General features: G+C 39.9%; 1 protein-coding gene across 1 annotated transcript in view; it reads right to left on the reverse strand.

The window, feature by feature from the left end:
- The window catches only part of Pkhd1 (PKHD1 ciliary IPT domain containing fibrocystin/polyductin), a 458933-nt gene that overhangs the window by 311406 nt on the left and 126282 nt on the right, over nt 1-21245 (reverse strand). Inside the window, exon 35 of the mRNA XM_036168402.1 lies at nt 8805-8961. Within this exon, the coding sequence (XP_036024295.1) occupies nt 8805-8961 (157 nt within the window). The remainder of the gene's footprint in view (nt 1-8804; nt 8962-21245) is intronic.

The raw sequence follows: 21245 nt of genomic DNA on the forward strand, positions 1-21245 counted from the left end.
TGCCCTTCTTCCTCCCAGCATTCTCCTAGTCTGGCTCACCTGCCTAATCTTATTCTGTTCAGCTATTGGCTGGTGAACTTCTTTATTAAATCAATCACAGTGACATATATTCACATTATGTAAAGGAATATTACAAAGCAAACAATAAGAAGAAGAAGAATGTATAAAACCTGAGGAATGACACTCAAAGTTGTCCTATAGTCTACACACACACACACACACACACACACACACACACACACACACACACCAGGGATAAGAAGGCAAGCTGAGTTCAGCACTTGATGTTGCACCCTAAAATCCTCAAAAGCTTTCCAATGATGAAGACATTTGACAATGGGCTCAACAGTGTTAAGAAATGGCACTGCACCCATAAACTCACAGCGGCTGTGGTGACTGGCACAAGATCTGTACAAAATAAGCCAGTCAGAATGCTAGCATGGGAAGGGGATGGGCCCCCAAGCTTCCACCCCAGCTGAGGAGCTCTTGTCTGTTGATGGCTGCTAGGGGAAGGAAACTCATCTTTTTAGGAACTCACCACATGCTCCACTGGCTCTACCTCATATGGGTAACACTAACAGGACTCAGTACGCTTTTATTTGAAAGGGGCATGAAGTAGTGAGGGGGATGGAGTAGAAGCTGATTCTAGAAGGGATTGTAGGGAGTAATGGATACTGAATATAATCCAAATGTGTTATGTGTATGTGTGAAATTCTCAAATATTAATAAATGAAAAATAAAGGATGCTTCTTCTCAACAAACCAGCAATAATCATGTTTATACTATCCAAGTCCTGAATATAATAGATCCAAAAGATCTGAGTGTCCTTAAAACTGTGAACTAAAAACAGCTTTAAAGGAAATGAGACCACATTCCCAGTTGCACTAGAAAAGCCATATGACCCATGAAGTCCAAGCAACAAGGAGAGAAGAGGCAGGCAGACAAGGATTCTGCTGTTTCCATCTCCTAGGCTTTCTTCTCGTGCAAAGGAAAGAAAAACACTTCAGTGAACATCCTGAAGATAACAGGGGCAAAAGCAATCCAAAGTCTTTATTATCCAGCTAATTCTTTCAGTAATCCAGTTTGTTTTATATATAGAAGCAGCTGCTATCTGTAAATAAAATTTTAACTTAGGTCTGATTCTCAGCCATCTCCTCTGTTATCTCTGCTAGTCCAAAAGAAACAACTAATGTTAATTGAGTTCTTATTCTGGACCAGGCTCTGTCAAAAACTAATGGCTTTAAAAATATTTCCTCATTTAACTCAAGACATCCCCATGACCTGGGGAGTGCATAATAACACTGCCTGGCAACAGTCACAAATGCTCACTTTTATACCGCTGTGTCTTCTGAAGTCATTACAATCTGGTACTGCCCCAGGAAGGAGAATCCTGAGGCTTATAGGGACTCTCAGTTTAACCAAGGTCACAGAGATGGTGGATGCTGAGGCCTAGATCTAACTTGGTTCCTTCTGGCTGAAAGCCTGCCAAGCATTTAACTGTCATGGCATACACCAGTAGACCAAGAAATAGAAAATCGCATTAAGGGCAAGCAGTGTATTACTAAGCAGCAAGGAAAATTGGAAGCAAGCGTCTGGTGAAGCATTTTAAAGAAATGGCATTGTGAGAAACCAGAAACTACAAAATGTCATCGTTTATATTGTATATATTTATAGTGTAAAATAGGATGTTTTAATTACATGTGTACTCATACATACACATTATCTGTCTACACACTGGATCCTCAAATTAATGTATTCACCAACTTGTATTTATCATAGATTTTGTATATGTACGTATGAGAGAGACACACAGAGAGAGAGATACCTAAAATATAAAGGCTCTGCATCATGAGGATGGTCTATCCTCCCCTAATTAACTCTTAGTTAATTATTATCTCACAGCCACTTAACATCAAGCTGCTTGACCACCAGATGAGAAAGAGATTCATTGCCTCGTTCAGGAAATATAAATGTTTCCTCAACTGCAGAAGATCCTTGCCTGGGATGCATAATGCTCTGAAAGAGGGGAACTTTCCTTCCTTGTTTTTATTGCTCTTCGTAATTACTTGGAATAAAAATGATAAGTTTTAATTCAGAAATGCCTATAGCTATTGGGCATCCTAACATAAAAGAACAAAAAGTATAATTAATGAAATGAAGGCAAAATGTCTATTTCCACCCCATCTCATTAGTAATAAGTGATTAATTCTCTTTTGTGTTTAACGGTAGCCCTAATAACAAGAACAAAAAATGTTGGCAGTTGGGAATATGTACAACTGATAGGACTTGCTTGGTATGTGTGAAGCTTGGGCTTCCATCCCCAGCACTTCACTGTGTTGTCTGCCTGTAATCCCAGCAATGGGAACTAGAGGCAGAAGGATCAGAAGTTCAAAGTCCTCTTCAGCTATGGGGATTTAGAACCCATCTTAGGCTGGAGACTCTCCCTCAAAAATACAAAAACAGCAGAGGACATGTAAGAGAGAAGTAGAGATAGCCCACAAATTAAAGTTGTGGATCTTTTTCTAATTAAAATAAAATAATACTGAGGAGAGACAGCAAAATAGCTCAACAGGTAAATGTGTTTGCACTCCAAAATAAAATAAAACTAAAGCAGATATCTCTGAATTTCTTTATCATGATCACAAAATTCTGGCTTTTTTCAATACAATTTAAGAATAATTAAAAGAAGAGGTGTGGGGGGTAGCAGAGTTGGTAAAGAGCTTGCTGTGCAAGCATGAGAACCCAAGTTCAGATCCCCAGCACTCACAAAGAAAGCTAAGAGCGGCAGAGCAAATGTCATGCCAGCAGTGAGAAGGCCAAGACAGGAGAATCCCCACAGTCACCAGCCAGCCAGTCTAGCTAAGTCAGTGAGCTTCAGATCCGGTTAAAGACTCTCCCAAAAATACTGCAGAGAGACTGGTTAAGGGGCAATGCTGATACGGATACTCTGTTCCCACCTGCACACTTACACATGTAAATGCCATAATATTTCAGATTTTTGTTCCCTAAAGTCTTTTGAAGGAACTATTCCAGCCTTGAAATTTTTACTAGTTTATCTCAGCCTGTAGACAGAATGAGAAAATTAAAGAAAATTTTACTCAGCTCCTTTTCTGATTCTATGCATGGTTATGAAAAATGAAGGCCATAAGAGACTGAATTGCTCCTGGTGATGGAGACAATGATTTGATCTCATGTTGAGTAGTTCTTCATTGTTTTCCAAGTGTTTCTGTACATACTATGGATCAAAATAGAGCTATCGAACATAAACCACATATTGAGAACTGCTGTTCTTCCTTCATCAGTAAAGACATTCCTCTATATATTTCAGAAATAGAAAAATAACTTGGTAAAGGATCTATGTTGCTGAGAATCCATAATTATATATGTGTACACATTTACATATACATATATATGTATATATATTGTGTGCATATGTGAATATATGTTTCATATGTGTGTATATACATACATGTATGTATGCATGAACATGCATATGTATCAATGAAACAACTAAGGAGACTGAAAATAAATTAATTGGGAAAGATAATATCCAACAAAGCAAGAATTATTTTAATAGCTGCAATAGATTTTACCCAGACCTTGAACTGTATACCATTTGCCTGCCCATTCATGCAACAATCACCTTGCAGCTTTTGGGAAACCATTATCTGTTCCACACTGTTCTAAATCCTGACTAGAAAACAGCCAATAAATTAGTGAATATTTTTGGTTTGAGGATTATTTTATGAGGAGAAACATACTTTGTACCAATGAGTACATTTAAATCTGGCATGGAATAATAAAATTATGAAGAAATAAAACCAAACCAACCTAGAGAATACTAAGAGGGCTGTGATTTTCGAAAGTTGCCCTGTAAGTCCTTTCTGATACACCAATATTTTCTCAGAGAGCATATAAATACAATGGGCAAGCTACATGAATCCAGAGGACAAATATTCCAGGCAAAGGAGATTAAGGGTGGTGGTCTAAGGGCTTATTTGGAGTGTATAAGGATGACAAGATCAAAGAAGAAATCTGAGGTTAATGAACAGTACGGGCTTTGGTTTGACTCTTGGTGAGAAGTGAAGTCATTAGAGGGTTTTGAAGAGCAAAGGAACAATAGGATATGACATACATTTAGAAGGCATGAGCTAACACCAATAGAGTTAACCTTAGCACACAGCATACAAGGCAAATTGCAAGGACAATACAATACAATACAAGGAATCTTATTTTCCATCCAAATAGGTGATTTCAAAAGTGGGCTTACTCCTGCATAGAGTGGGGAGGGGTTCCTGAGCTCTCACCCCCAACTCAGGAGCTATAGAGAGCTGTTGGCTGCTGGGGGAGGAACTGTCAGTTTTCTTCATCAGGGTTATAGCCACAGGTAGGTTGACCATGCTCCTGTGGATGATCTCATAGCCATGTACATATGGGCTTCCCACTTAGACTCAGAGGCACATTAAAACAGTAAGTGGGTTATAGTTTAGGAAGTAGATCTAGAAGGAGTGAGGACAAGGAGTTGGGGATGAGTATGATCAAAAATGCTAGTAGTGTCCCTGTGGTATAAGTGAGCATCCTTTGGGTATATGCCCAAGAGTGGTATTACTGAGTCTTGAGGTAGATTGAGTCTCAGTTTTCTAAGAAAACACCATACTGATTTCCAAAGTGGCTATACAAGTTTGCACTCCCACCAGCAGTGGAGGAGTGTTCCCCTTACTCCACATCCTCTCTAACATAAGCTGACATCAGTGTCTTTGATTTTAGCCATTCTGACAGGTATAAAGTGGTATCTCGGTGTCATATTGATTTGCATTTCCCTGATGGCTTAGGATGTTGAGCAATCCCTTAAATGTCAGGAATCCACAAGGATGACTCCACCTAACACTCGAAGCAATAGTGGAGAGGGCACCTGAACTGGCCTTCCCCTATAATCAGATTAGTGGCTACACTAACTGTCATTATAGAACCTACATCCAGTAACTGATGAAAGCAGATGCAGTGATTCACAGCCAAGCACTGGGCTGAGCTCCTGAAGTCCAGTTGAAGAGAGGGAGGAGTGATCATATGATCAAGGAGGGGTCAAGATCATAATGAAAAAAAACACAGAAACAGCTGATCAGAGCAAGTGGAAACTCACAGTCTCTGGACTGATGGCTGAGGAATCTGCATGAGACCAAACTAGGCCCTTGGAATGATGCTAACAGTTGTGTGGCTCGATCCATTTGTGGGGCACTGAGCAGTGGTGTATGAACTGGCTTTTTGGAGCCCCTTCCCTTTGGTAGGACACCATACTCAGCCTTGATGCAGGAGGGAGGGGCTTGGTTCTGCCTCTACTTGGTATGCCAGACATTGTTGACTTCCCAAGGGAAGCCTCACCCCCTCTGAGGAGTGGATAGGGGATGGGATGGGGGGTAGGTAGAGAGTAGGTGGGAGAAGGGGAAGGAGGAAGAACTGGGCTTGGTATGTAAAATGAAAAAAATTTAAACAAATTAAAAAATGCATTGCATGCTGTATGCAATTCTCAAAGAATTAATAAAATATTACGATATTTTAAAGTGGCCAGTTCAATACTACCATAGCAACTCCAGAGTCATCAAGGTCCCGAATTCATTTCATGTTCCTTCTTCTCCATCCTTACCAAATGACCTAATGATCTAATATAGTGGCTGATTCAGCTGTCACATTTATGTAACAGGAAGGAAGAAAGGAATAAAGTACAAACATGCCCCCTTCTGCATCATCTCTACTATAAGAAACTTCCCATACATCCCATGCAACTTTCCTCTTGGATCTCACTGGCCAGGTGTTAGCACAAGACTATGCCCAGCTACAAAGGAAGCTAGAACACACAGCAGTTTAGCTATCTTGCTGTAATAAATAAAACTGGATTGTGAAGAAAAAAAACCTAGAAGCACTAGGAACAACTTAGAGGCAATGTATAGTAATTCAGGTCCAAAATTATAGTGATCAGGAATAAAATGATACTGATGTAAGTGTGGATGTATGTAATACCTAGTGAGGCTTGAGATAACTGTGGTGGGTTATGGAAAACAAAGAATGAAGTCTGTCATTAGGCTGGCTACTAGAAACATGGACTCTCAGCAAGTAAGGTAGGGAAGTTCCTCCAACTTTGATTATCCATGTGATCAAAACTCAAATCTGCAAAAAATGGCATGCTCTCTTTCAGGCGGGTGGATGTACATGTCTAAGAATATGTGGGCACGTTCATGTAGAGGTCAACTTTGGCTGTTATTCTCAGAAATGTTATGTACCTTCACTGAGATAGGATGGCTCATGCCCTGGAGCTCACCAATTAGGCTAGACTGCCTGACCAGTGAGCCCCAGGGTTCTGCCTGTGTGTGTCTCCCTGGCACTGGGGTTACAGTGCATGTCAGTACACCTGACATTTTCATATGAGTTCAGGAATGGAACTTGTGCTCTTATGCTTGAACAGCAAACATTTTACTGACTTGTGTTACTTATCACACCTCAAAGCTGGCATGTTCTGAATCCTCCCCACATTTCAACTCTATTAACTTCTCACTCCTCACTATACATCACTGCCCATATCTATCAACTGCTTTTGATACAACTAGAAACTTCAATCTGTCATATTTACTCCCCTGGTTATTTTTCCTTTGGTAATATTGCTTGTCACTGACATTAATAGTTTTCTTCACTTTTTCTTATATCTCAGAGAATTCTCTGGCCACTTAATAAGCATTCAAAAATTATCTATTGAACAAAATTTGATCTTTGTCTTTTCCTTGTTCTCATTATTTCTAGATCCACAACTCATGTCTCGATGATAAAAATCTCAGTTTCTCTAGAGGCAACGCTCCTCCCTGCAAAGAACCCTGGCACACTCAGTGTGCAAAAGCTGATATCCATTCCTTATCCTTCCATTCCCCAGAATGAGAGTCTGTCCTTCCATTGATTCTACACAGCACAAGAGTGAAGTATTGTCTAATCTAAGAAGACCATGGGAGACCACAGGTAGGGATAAAGCATGTGGGTTACTTGCAGCTGTGACTCGATAGAGAGAAGCTATACACTTGCTGCACATGGCCCTTCCTTTGCCCGGCCCTTCAAAGCCTATCAGATGCCTTGTCTTTCGTATCTTGACTTTCCAACACTATTTCTTGATTAAACAAAATAAGAAATAAGCATATATCCAGAGACCAGACTTAGAAATCCCAGACTTAGAGCTGGAAAGGTATTCCCAGTTGGTTATGTCAACAAAAGGCCAAGGCCCTTGAGCAGCAGCAGGATACCCCATCCTCCAGCATAACTCAGTTTCTATGAGAATGGTTCCAGTTTTAAGTTTAGTAAGGAAAACATTGGAGATGCTGTTCTAAGTCTCTAATTTGACTTTGCCATTGCTAGTCTTCAGGATATTCACAGTGACTGATAGAATGACATTCCACTAAGCCACTTAAGTACATATATATATTCTCTATAGCCACTAAGCCACACAAATACATATATACATACATACCTATTCCCTGTAGCTACTAAGCCACATATGTACATACATTACTATCCATAGCCACTAAGCCACATTACATACATACATACATAATACTCTGATAGCCATTAAGCTGCATACCTACATTTATATATATACATATATATTTATATACATATATCTATATACATATACATATGCATACACCCCATAGCCACTAGGCCACATACATACATACATATCCCCCATAGCCACTGAGCTGCATGCATGCATGCATACATACTACATTCATATATATATACACATACATACATAGAGAAAACACAAGAGCAGGGCAAAAACCCAATGAGACAAACATTCTACCTCTTAAAGGATACTAATTAACTGACTTTACAGAAAACTTCTCGCCTGGGATCAAAGGGAAAATAAAAGCAGCTTCCAGAATAAAGAATGCCACAATAACTGGCCAGAAAAACTTGATTCAGTCTGTAAGAAACAGATACCAAGAGTACTTTATCTAACCCTCTTCCAAATGTTTGCTTGTGCAGATATGCTCTTAGTAACAAGGGTACATACATGCATTGGTATTCAAGGCATGTATATTAACTACTGGTGTTTTGGCCTCAAGTTTCAGAGACATCCATAACTAAGCATTTCTCCCATACAATGAGCAAAGGCACTTTCATATCTATTTTTTATTATCAGCCCTTGAAGTGGGCAGTGTGTTTCATTATCACTTAACAGATACAAGAATAAATACATGAAGAGTTGAAGTGACCAACAGCCACATGGTAAATGAGTTGAAATTTGAATTCCCAGGCTCCTCCAACTTCCTACACCCTAGAGCTATGTGGATGGTTTTGCACTAAGGAAGCCTATTTATATGACTTTCCACGGGACCAAGAAGTCCAAACCACAACAGGGTAAATGCAGGAAGACATTGCTTTCTTGGCAGAGGATTTCAAAGGCAGCAGCATTAAGCAATTTCAAGGCATTTTGCTATATTGTGGGGGTTGCCCTGGATAAGCATGACTACAAAGGGCCTGGGCAAGTCAGCTGCTCCTGGAGAACACTATTAACTTTCTTGTTTTTGAAAAAAATAAAATAAAATAATTAAGCCTCAGTTTTAAAAGAGCCGAAAAGAATGGCCTTTTACTTTGAACTCCTGTGACCATTTCTTACGTTTCATTTTAAAAGTAGTCTCAATTTGGTTTCAAAATAAATTGTCAATCAAATGTTGAAACATCTCCAGAACCTTCCTCCTTCCTTCCCCTTCCCCATGAGTGAAAGACTCACAGGGGACAACATTACTTGCTGTTCAAACTCCACAGACCTTTAATGTGTAGCGAGTTCAGGAGGCTTGTGTTCACGTCAAGCAGCAGCAGCTGACTGGTCTCCACTGTGACATTGTCGCCATCGTGTGGCACTTTTTGGGGAAACCAACTGTGAGGCCTGGACCACCTCCGGCAGAACTGGAAGGAAAAGTTGCCCTGGAAAAGAGATGATTTGGCTTGTTTCTTACACTGGGTAACAAGGCTAGCAATGGAAAATGTTAAATGCTTCAGTAAAACTTAGTCACCCTCTTTTCCTTGGACAACCCAAACAGAAGAACATGAACAAGGATAAGCTATGCCTCTATGCTCAGCTCCAAAAATTTTCCTTTTTTCTCAGCACAGGCTCCCTTGAACCTAACAGGCAGAGTTGATTCCAACTCTTACTCTTACAGATATGTATTGAATCTTTCACAAAAATTCACAGATAGCCCAGACTAGAGAGAATTAAAATGTTCTGCTTGATGGCTGGCATTTTGCTTTACGTAATTGGGATCATTTTTCACTGACTCTGCCACCAAATATCCCTGTTTTATAGGGACATTCATCTTCTGGAATACTCAGATCTACCCCATCACGTGGCCCTTTCCTCTTCTCTTAGTGAGCTGTGCTGAACAAAGCCAACACCTGCACAAGGGAGAGGCAGACTGACTTCAGATGACAAGTTGAATAGCCCAGTGGTTTAAGTGAAGGTCAGAGAGCAGGACTGAGGAGAGTCATCCTCTCATCTCCTCAGTCTTCAGTTCCTCTCTCAGAGCTTTCAGTTTTCTCCTTCATTCATGGTCACTCTAAAACCACAGGCTTGGGCTGGAGAGATGGCTCAGTGGTTAAGAGCACTGACTGTTCTTCCAGAGGTCCTGAGTTCAATTCCCAGCAACCACATGGTGGCTCACAACCACTTGTAATGAGATCTGGTGCCCTCTTCTAGCCTGCAGGCAGAATACTGTATACATAATAAATAAATAAATCTTTAAAAAAATAAATAAATAAAAATAAAACCACAGGCTTTCCAAAGCAAAGACATGAAAGTCACAGCACATGTGAGGCTTAGTGCATGTCTTACGTAGTTCTTGAGCTGGTAGGAAGATAAATATTTAAGACTCAGAACAGAAACTGTGATTTCCTCAAGGTAAAGCATTAGCAGGTGCATGCCTCTATACATTACTGTCATACCAAGAGGAAATCCTGAGCTCTGCACACATATGTACCTAAGAAGTCCTCTCACAACAGGTTAGAGGCAGATTGGAGGCAGGTATTAAGAAGGGAATCTTGCTTTGGGGACCTTACCCCTCACACTGGGTCACTTGCCCAGCCTTAATACATGGGGAGGTGCTCAGTCTCACTGCAACTTGATATGCCATGTTTTGTTGATGCTCACAGAAGACCTGCCCTTTCCTAGATGAAATGGAGGAGCAGTGAATTGGGGGATGGAAACAGAGGGGTGGGGAGGGACTAGGAGGAGAGGAGGGAGGAGAAACAGCAGCCCAGATATAAAGTAAATAATTAAATAAATATATATTTTAAAATTACTGTTAGCACCTTATCTGTGTATGTATGTTTCTTAATTTCTAGAAACAAGCTTGGAAGTTAAGGGAAAATTTAAAATATATACATTTTATTTATGTATATATATAAAGATTAATTGCTGTTAAAAAAGGAAAAGAAAAGAAAGGAAAAGAAAAGAAAGAAGGAAACGCTGAACCAAACCATCACAATGAATATCTGCAAGTAAAGCTGAGTGGACAAAAGGGTACACTGTGTGACACACCACAGCTCCCACTGCCACTAAGACACATGAAGAGGTGTTGGAAAAGTAGGAAAACCAGAGGAGTGAGGTGGAGGTTTTGGTTTCTTTGTTTACTTTCTTTTCTTTTTTTTTAATTAATACTTTAAAATTTTCTTCCAGAGAACACCATGGAGGTGAGGAGTAGATATGGAGGAACTGGGAAATGAGCAGGATTGGGACACATGATGTGAAATTCCCAAAGAATCAATTAAAAAAATGTTTAAAAAAAGAGAGTACATATTTGTAATGCTAATAATTATACTCACATAGAGAATTGTGCCCTGAGAAATAAACTAGAAAATAGTGTTTCTGGAAGAGGTAGTATATTTTCTAAAAGAGACTGGAGACCCCCACCCCAGGTCAATAGTTCCAAGATGTAGACTTAACCTAATCACCATGGGGCTTAGGAACTGGATAAAGCATGACTCTTCATTTTTCACATCTACAAAAAAGAACCAAAAAAACTAAAAGCTCTAAGGTACTCCAAATTTAAGAAATTGTGATGTTGTGTGTGTGTGTGTGTGTGTGTGTATGTGTGTGTGTGTGTGTGTGTGTGTGTGTATAATATAGCAGTTAAAAAGGAATATAAATGGAATGTGTTTGACCATCATTGGAAACTGCAAGAGCTGCATCATGGTCTCGAAGAATGAGAGCTAAGCCATCCTTTTCAGCTGATCTCACCATAGAGCTAGCTCTAGTGAAATAAAACCAACACAAAGGTAACTTCTTATGAATATATGTTATATAATTTAATGTTACTTGAGTGTGCACACTGGGCAAGTGCTCTATCATTAAGCTGCATTTAGCCTATAGCCCTGTCTTTACATTTTATTTTGAAAAGGGTCTTACCAAGTTCCCTACGCTGGTCTGGAACCTATGGTTCTACTGACCATGTCTCCTATTAAAAACAACAACAACTGCTAGGACTGCAAGCCTGTACCATCATGCCTGTATTCCTTTATTTCACTCATGCCAACACAGAACGCAGAAAGGAAGGCAAACGGGAAGACTGGAGAGGGAATAAGTTGGGGAAAAGCTGTAAAGACTGAGATGGCTTTATCAGCTACAAAACTGGGTGAACCAGGCTATCTGCACTGTCATCCAAGTCCTCACTAAAAGAATTGGGAAAGCTTGGCTATCTGTGCCAGAGATAGAATAGTTGTAACAAAGCCCTTCCTTTCACTTTACAGGTGATGTTTTAAACACTGTTTCTCAGCTTAGCACTTAATAAAATACAGAATCTGCTTAGTGCCACCCCAGAGCCAGGGAATCAGAAGTTCAGGAGGTAGAGTAGAGGCACTTGTCACTCAGATGACAATCTGGCTTCAGGATCCATTGGGCTAATCAAGGCAAGGGCTAGAAGGGAGAGATGTAGATCTCAAAAGAGGGGAACCATGGAATTTGCACCTAAATAACACTCAAGCTCAGGATGGGTGATCAGGGTCTCTGAACAGAAACAAGTTAGGTGGGGTGGTGTGGGTGGACTCAAAGGCATCTGAAGACTTCAGCAGCACAAGCCTTATGTGTTAATCTGGTGAGCAGATCCATAGCCCAGCCATAGACCTACAAAGCAACTGAAAGCTCCTGACACTCAGTCATTAATTAGGTACTTAAGGGCATCAAAGGAAAATAATTCCACGGTGTCTGCCATCGATTTGAGAACATTTTTAAATTGCTACAATTAGCTCTGCTAGCTATTATCCAACTTGGAGTGAGCTTGGCCTGGCCTGGCAGCCTTTCTGAAACTATTCCAGTCCATCCCAGCCCAGTGGATGGGAAGATAAAGTGTTGTTCTGCCCATTTTGAGGTTGAGGAAATGGAGGCTCAAATGTGTTCAATATAGTAAGGAGAGGTATTTTTTTGGTCATTATTATGCCTCATTCTGCTAAAAAAGAAAACTTCCCTACTACAAATTATTTCATAACTCACTAAAGTACTATTCCATCTACTAATCCAACATAGGTTTTATGGACATTACACATACTCACAGAGACATAGATATACATGAACACATTATACCCTACACACGATACACAGAGTACATAAACCCACACATACTACACACACTATTACACACACACACACACACACACACACACACACCCTTTCTAATACAGTGTATGAACAATTGGGTGCCTAAACATAAATTATCAAAAATGCTGCATTTTTTTCAACTGGTCTATATACTTTCACATGCCTTTTCCTGTTATCTACTCCATTTGGAGACAGCCTCTATGCTAGAAAAGGAGATTCAAATCCTCCATTTTCCATATGATATCCTGATCCAATTTTATTTCCTTCCCTTTAAGTTTTTCTATTAAATATGGTAGATATCAAATGAATGTCAGTGTTAATTATGGTGGTATTGTGTTCCCCGAAATATTGTGTGTTCCCTGAAATAAACTTATCTGGGGGTCAGAGACAGAACAGCCACAATATTAAACATGGAGATAGGCAGTGGTAGCACATGCCTTTAATCCTAGCATTTCAGAGACACAAATATCTCTGGATCTCTGAGTTCAAGGCCACATTAGAAAGAGCCAGGCATGGTTACACACACCTTTAATCCCAGAAATCCAGCCTTTAATCTCAGGGAGTGATAGCAGAAAGCAGAAAAGTATATAAGGTGTGAGGACCAGGAATTAGGTTGGTTAAGCATTTGGCTGGTTAAGCATTGAGGCTTTGGAGCAGCACAGTTCAGCTGAGAGCCATTGGGATGAGGATACAGAAGCATCCAGTCTGAGGAAACAAGACCAGCTGAGGAACTGGCGAGGTGAGGAAGCTGTGACTTGTTCTGCTTCTCTGATCTTCCAGCATTCACCCCAATAACTGGCCTCAGGTTTGATTTTATTAATAAGAACTTTTAAGATTCCTGCTACAGTTAATTACTCAGTCTTGAGTGGCTAGGGGAAGAAGAGAAACAAGATAAGCCCAAGATTACAAAATGTCAGTGTGATCTGTATTGGCAAGCGCTCTGCCATAGTTCTCCATTCCTACAGTTGGCGTGTTGGTAGGATCACTCCCAATATAAGACTCTCAGGGTAATGTCCTATGGACAAGTGGGGAAGGCTCACCTTTCAATATATTCATCCTCTAACCCACCACTCTTTGAGCCAATTAAAGAAACAATTCTGACAGAATTAACAAATGGATCTTTGTCAATACACATGAAATCCTTCTGTTGATAACAGCAGGAGGTTTCTGGTTCCTGTGATGCCCTCTGTCCTGTACATAAGCCATAGGTCAACGAAGGCTTCACTTCCACCTACAATAATCTCTTTCCTCTATGACTTCCAAGATGCTCAGAATTCAACTTTAGTTTTCTTCTTGGGAAGACAAATACTTCTGTTATGTAGATGAAGTAAATCACTTCCTCACAAGCACAGAGAAAGAATTGTACAGGACAGAACATGCCTTTGCATATTTATCCAGCCCCATATATCCAGCCCCAAATGAACAACAACAACAAAAAAAAAAAAATAAATAAGTAAATAAAAGTAAAAGGCCAAAAGCTCCCTGCCTCAGCTAGGAAGCTTATGCAATTTGTTTTCTTCTTGGTGTGTGTCAGCACTTCTCAAAACTTCGGGGAATGTGCAATGTCTGCAAATCTCCCTTGTCACCTTAAATGGGCTCACAACTCCCCGAGAGCTCCCTTGAAAGAAGTCGTTGATCAGCAAGATGGAACATCAGGCAAAGGAAGGGACTATTTGAGTGCATGCAATGAGCTAGGGTGGCAGAAGAGCGGAGGCAAAGAGATCTCTGTGGTCGTAGCTGCCCGACAAAGGCAAGGAAGAAACTTCCGGATGCCTCATCAGAAGGCCTTCTTGCACAGCGGCGTGCAAGTCTTGGAAGTGGGAAAGACGAGCCCCTGTGGCCAATGTTTTCCTCTACCATTTACCCTCCCTCCTCTAGTCTCATCAAAGTCGTTGTCACCATATCGTGCAGTGCACATGTATTCATGCCCAAGCCTGGCCCTAGCAGTCCATGAAGCTTTGTGGGAGCTTCTGAGGTTTAGTTATAGCCCCAGGACCCCCAATGCCTGGCACACCATGAGGAGCCAAAAAAATAGCTCTTAAAGAAATGAGTGGCCAGTCCTCCTTTGGGTTTGTAATAACTACACTGCAATTAAAAGTATTTTTATAATTTGATAAGATGAAAAGTTTAGGTTCCAGCAAGAGTTTGTTTACAAAGTAATATTTTTAATTGTTAATGAAACTAAGTTTATTTGCCTTTTCATCTGATATATCATTCAACATTCTACATAGAAGTCATTGTTTGAAGGTACTGTTCATAGTTTCTTAATTAGTGGCCTGTATATCTACAGATTTCCTAATTAACTGAGAATTTGTATTATACAATATTTCCCACTTTTCATTGTTTTGTTTTTCTTTGCTTGTTCTACCTAAATGAATGATTGTCTTCACGCCACTAAGTAATAATAGCTACAGTCCTCTAACCTTTTGACTATACCAACAGTCACATTATATTGCTAAGTGATATTAAAAACTGTTGCCCAATTAAAATTCCAAACATTTGTGTGAGTTTGTGGGAAGACAATTCTCTAAAAATTATCACCTCCTTCCTGTTTTGCAAGTGCTTACATTTTCATGGAAAAAAGGACAAATACCAAGGTAACTAAAGTGTTACTGATTCAAAACTTAAAAACATAGACAAGGGTACAAGGGGCTCAGGAGAGAGGTGACATCAATAAAATGATTGCCTCTTCTTTTTTTAGAGCTTGACAATAAAAATAAATTTGCACAATCTAAAATAATTTCAAGTAACTGTGAGACCAAAAAAATATTAGTAGTAGAAAAGCCAACCATTTGCACACTCCAGGATTACTCATGGAGCCTCGACCTGAAATCTATTAACTCTTTGAAGAATGTAACGCAAATTAAGCTTGTTTGGCATAATTTATTCTTCCCGGAGTCCCTCTGACCCTTGATTTCTGTCTGTATGCAGTATTTATCAATCCTCCTCAATGAGAAAATGGCATTGGAAAGTCCTGTACATCCAGCACTTCAACCACTCAGAGAATGCCAAAAGAATCTCTTGCCAGAGACTTCTGCCTACATCCTATCTACTCTTCCTCTTCTGTAGAAAACTGGGAAATTTTAACCTCCTCTACTGGTTGTACAAACTTCCTGCCTTCATGATTTCTCCAAGATTACTGCTACCAGCTCAACACTTCACATACATGAGTTACTAACATTATGGGTATCAGAGGACTATCATAGTCTACAAGGAAAATAAATTCCCAGAGCCTCATCTTCTCCACTTGAATCATCATATCTATTCTAACAATGCCTCTTCTGAATTCGAAGTCTGAGGATCATTTCACTTGCTGGTAATTGAATGCCTCAAAAGTCCAGGCATGGCACTATGCAATTTTAGTCTCAGGGTTGTTACTCTTCTAAACAAAAAAATACAGGGAGGTGTTACCTTCCCCCTCTTAGTGTTTAATCTGAAGAGGAAGAAGAAGAAGAAGAAGAAGAAGAAGAAGAAGAAGAAGAAGAAGAAGAAGAAGAAGAAGAAGAAGAAGAAGAATAGGGCTGATTTACTGAATTAACTGAGCAGGTGTTATCTTGCTTAATAATCATAGGCTCCCTATGGATTCCTTGTCTACCATTCCAAAGTGATAGATCTCTATATCCAACAAATATTTATTGAGCACACACCACACCTCAGGCACTGGTCTAAGCACAAAGCACAGAAAACCTCTGATGGCATGGAGCTTACTTTCTAGCAAGATCACAGATAAATATACAAAATGAATAGTTTGCCCTGAAAGAAACAAAAAAGCCAGGGTAAAGTAGGTCAGAAATGTCAGGGTGGTGGCAGGGACTATTGACATAGAGTGACTGGCTACATAACTCTGATAAGAGATTGAAGTAAAAACACTGAGTGTGAGCCCAAGGCTAATGGAGCAAGGAGTGACCCTGAAGAATGAATGGGTTTGCCTAGAGTATAGCAAAGACAGGTAGGGTGTCAGAACCTCAAGGGGGGAATGTGGCACTTCCTGCTACTGAGCATTCCTGCTGATGCAGTGAAAAACACCAAGGAAAGACCTAGTGGATATCAAATTTTCATATGCCATAGAAGAATTACATGAAATATTCATCATGGTCTTCAAACTACAGCCCAAATGTAGCCTATTGAGTTTGATATTGGTGCACAGCATTAGTGATTCACTTCTGTTATTTATGGCTCTTTCCAGGTCACAAAAGGGACAATATGACCAGCAAAATCTAAAATATTTGTCATATAAATCTTTGAGGATTGGTGGATTACTCAGATACAATAATTCATACTATTGGAATGATACTTATAATGTGCTTACTCTAGCATATGTGTATACTCCAACAATATTGAAGTAAATCAAAACAAAACTTTCTATAAATAAATTAAGTAATTGTAACTACTCTAATAGAGAATTTTAGGATTAGGAATAAAAACAGCATAGTAAAGAATATACACTTAAGTACCAGAAATTAATTTAACTCTTATTTTCTAGTAAGTGATAAGCTAAGTCTGAGGAAGTTACTAAAGGTAAGTGGAAACATGCAGGGGTATGTGTATGTGTAAATGTGTGTATGCACGTGTTGCATTCTCACACACAGAGCCAAATCTGAAGATTGACAGATACATGCTAGCCTTTTTCACGGAGCTGACACACTGCCATTTAACCAGCAAGCGTGCAGCACATGTTTCTGCTTGCAGTCACTAGTAAGAGACAAGGTTAACATTTTAAGTGATGGACTACAACATGTTATTTCCCCATGCAATAGACCCGTGACTGCACTGCCTTCGAAAACACTTCATTTCAGTGATTGAATACACAGGAGCACACTTTCCCTGCTATGAGCCTTTGACAGCTTCTCAGTTCCGTACACCAGGGGAAGCATTTTTTTTCCTCCTTTTCATGTTTGTGTCCCCTTTGTACCTGAAGGGAAGCAAATGAATGTGTCATAGCAAAGAGAAGACGGAAGAAGCCCAAAGAATGAAATCCAGTTTATAAACATCAGTGTCTCTTACCACAAAAGTATTTGCTGCCATCTGCTCTCATTGCTTTCAATGTTTGGGCTACCATCTTTATACAATAGAAGTAATGATCTCCTCAGGGGCAAAAGAAGAAAATCAGAAATAAACAAAAGTTGATTACATATGCCTCCCAGGCTAAAGAAATGGCTGCAGAGAGCAATGGGCAAGGCTCTGATTAACACAAATTGAGTCCTCTTGGTGGTTACTCCTCTTTGTCTCTTCTTGCCTCTTTGGAGGAATTTTGTCCATAGCTCACAAAGGTCAAAGAATTAGTACAGCACATTTCTGGGTCTAAAGACACTGTAGAACAATTCCTTACATTTTGATCATAAGCAGGAATGGCTAAGTCTTCTAAAATGCCCCAGCTTTTAAGAAATACTGATTACAAGGCTGGGTATTCATCCATATTTTCAGATGACTTCATGGGGTGAATTCTTCAAGGAACATCCCTGTTCCCAGTCTCTTAAAGGAAAACAGAGCCAACTGAGTCTCAGAAAACTCTCCAGGAACAAAAATAACGCAGCATAGGTCCATTCCTTAGACACAGTGAAATGTGTGGAAACAAGCAAACAGTGACAGATGCCAGCAACAGCAGCATGATTCCACAAAAAAGAAAGATGATTCCATAAAAGCGGAGTCTAGAGATCTCCTCAAACATACCACCTATATTATCAGAAATTCAACAACGACCCAGGACCAGCCACTACACACACACACACATGCACACACACCCCACTATAAAGACCTTAGCTATCAGGGAAGATGTAAATTAAAATTGTACTGAGGGGCTGGGAGATGACTTAATTGGTTAAATGCTTGCTGTACTTGAGGATAAACTGAGTTTGATCCTCAGGACTGACATAAAAATCTAAGCATGGTATCTTGCGGCTATAATCCCATTGCTGCAAAGGCAGAGATAGGATCATCCCAGGGGCCTTATTGGCCAGCCAGTTTAATTGCATTGGCAAGCCCCAGGTTTAGAGAGAGACTCTGACTCAAAAAACTAAAGTGGAGAGCAATAAAGGAAGGCACATAGACATCACACACACAGTTCTAACCCCTTGGCCTTCCATTTAATCCCAAATCAGAATGGCTATCATCCAGAACACAACAGCAACAGACAGTGGCAAGGATGTTGGGAAAGAAGTAAAGACTTGTTTACTACTGGCAGGAAAGCAAACTCATGTAGTAATTATGGAAATCAGCGTGTGTGGTTCCCTTAGAAACGAGAAACAGAATTACCGTATGACAATGATATTATTCCTGAATGTTTACAGAAAAGAAGTCCAAGTCAGCATTCATCAGAGATACCTGCACACTCTGTTTATTGCAACACTATCTACAGCAGCCAAGTTATAGAATGAGCCTAGGTGCCAATTAACAGATAAATAGACAAGACATGTATAAATAAAAAAAGAAAGAAAGAAAGAAAATAAAGCAAATTGTGTTGTCTGTCATTTGGGGGTAAATGGGTGGAACTGAAGATCAGCATGTCAAGTAAAATAAGCCAAACTCAGAATGATAAATACTATATTATTTTCTCATATGTGGAACCTATATTATGTACGTGTGTGGTTTTTGTACATATTCACGAGCGCGCGCACGCGCGCGCGCGCACACACACACACACACACACACACACCTTAATCCTATAGTGTGTGTGTGTGTGTGTGTGTGTGTGTGTGTGTGTGTGTGTGTTCCGAAGGGGAATCAAGATGATGGGAGGAAAAAAATGAGAGGATAATTAGGAGGAAACAGATAAACATCACATGCTTTCTCTCAAAAGCAGAAGGAGACTCTAAGGGCATGGAAGGAAACCAGCATGTATGGGGGGAATACTGGAGGGGTAAAGGGAAAGCCATGTGATATCCATGTGCAATAACTTACATGAATTGAAATGTCATAATGTAAGCCAATATCATACATTGACTAAAAAAAAATATTTTAAAAAAGTGAAGTGGATTTGACCTAAGGTAAATTGTTAAGAGCAATTTTTCCCACAGGCTCTTGAAAGGGTACATTGACCATGAGGCTTGGACCCAATTTCAGCCTTTATGAGGTATGCAGAGCTCCTGGACATAATTCAGCAAGAAAATGAGGCCCTAAGTCCTAGACACTTGAATAACCAGCCTCAGCAGACATCCTACATGGACCTAGAAGTTGGGCTGAGCTCCAGATGGGCATATATCTTGGCTGTCATTCTGACTTCAGCCTTAGGAGACCTCAAGACTCAGCTACTCTATGGAGAATTGTGACCTATCAAAATAATAAGTCAGCATTATTTGAAGTTTCTAAGAGTGTAGTCATTCACTAAGAATCAATGAAATCAATGACCTCCTTTGGAGAATAACTTTCACCAGAAGAAGAAGAAGAGGAGGAGGAGGAGGAAGGGCTTTTCTCCCTCTTTACTGAAGTTATTGCTCAAAAGGGACAGTAGCAAGATCATGTTGGAGGCCAGTTTCAGGCAGGAGGCTAGCCTGTTCTTATAACATAGATGACTCCACACACACAAAACATACAGCATAAAACTTCTAGATTTATGATGCCAAAAAGTATAAATGAAGACCTGACACAGACCTTTCATTTGCTTGGGAAGCATTATGAGTACTAAAGCTACAATGTAAATACCACAAGGATTCCAAAGCTATCACAACATCTCTCTAACTGATGTTACGAAAGGCAAAATCCTGATGCCAAGCATGGCTGTGGTATGTGCCCTTCAAGAGAACCAGAATTTCTCAAAGCTCACATATTATATTATTTGTGAAACTATGTGAATATAGGTGATGTTAATTGCGCTACTCATTAATGGGCATTGCTTCCTGAAGGGAGCAAAGGATTCAACTTATATTCCCTCACTTAAAAAACAAACTGGAAAAAATGCATAGGATAAATGACTGTGGGTTGTTTACCCCAACTGATCAATCTGGAACACAACCCTTAAACTGAGGCTCAGGAAACATGGAAGCAAAGACTGAAAGGTGGCAAGATCCAGAAGCCCAAGTCACCTGCTGCTAAATAGTATCCCTTAGATATGACATGGAAAATGCATTTATGAAATCTCAAGAATATGTCTTCCTGAACAAGATCCACATAATAATATCAGTTGACATGCCAGTACAAACAGGGGAAATTCCACATGGTTCCACCCATAGATGAAGTGCTGCAGGCGAGGACTACAGAGAGAGGGAGAAACAATTTCCTCCAAGGATGAGCTGCAACATAGGTTGTCTGATCCCAAGAGGTCAGCCCAGGACACACATACATATGAGCCACAACAAATGGAATCAATAGGTTGACATATTCACACACATATGAATATTCACATACATATAACAATAATAGTTAAAGAAGAGATCATTAATTTGAAAGGGAAGGGAGACACAGGAGTTGGCGAGGAGGGAAGAGAAGAGTAAGAATGCAGTGGTCATGTATGTCTCAAAAGAAATAAAATTTAAGACTTCAATAAAAAGAAAGGCAATTCATTGCAGGCAGAAACCAAACCAAAAAGCCATTTTATACCTGCTTCTTCACAGGCCTTGATTAAACACATTTACTTACATACTTTATAGGAAGGACAAAAGGGAATATCAGTTAAGGCTAATAGACCACT

The sequence above is a fragment of the Onychomys torridus genome, chromosome 18 (genome assembly GCF_903995425.1).
Source record: "Onychomys torridus chromosome 18, mOncTor1.1, whole genome shotgun sequence".
Classification (NCBI taxonomy): Eukaryota; Metazoa; Chordata; class Mammalia; order Rodentia; family Cricetidae; genus Onychomys; species Onychomys torridus.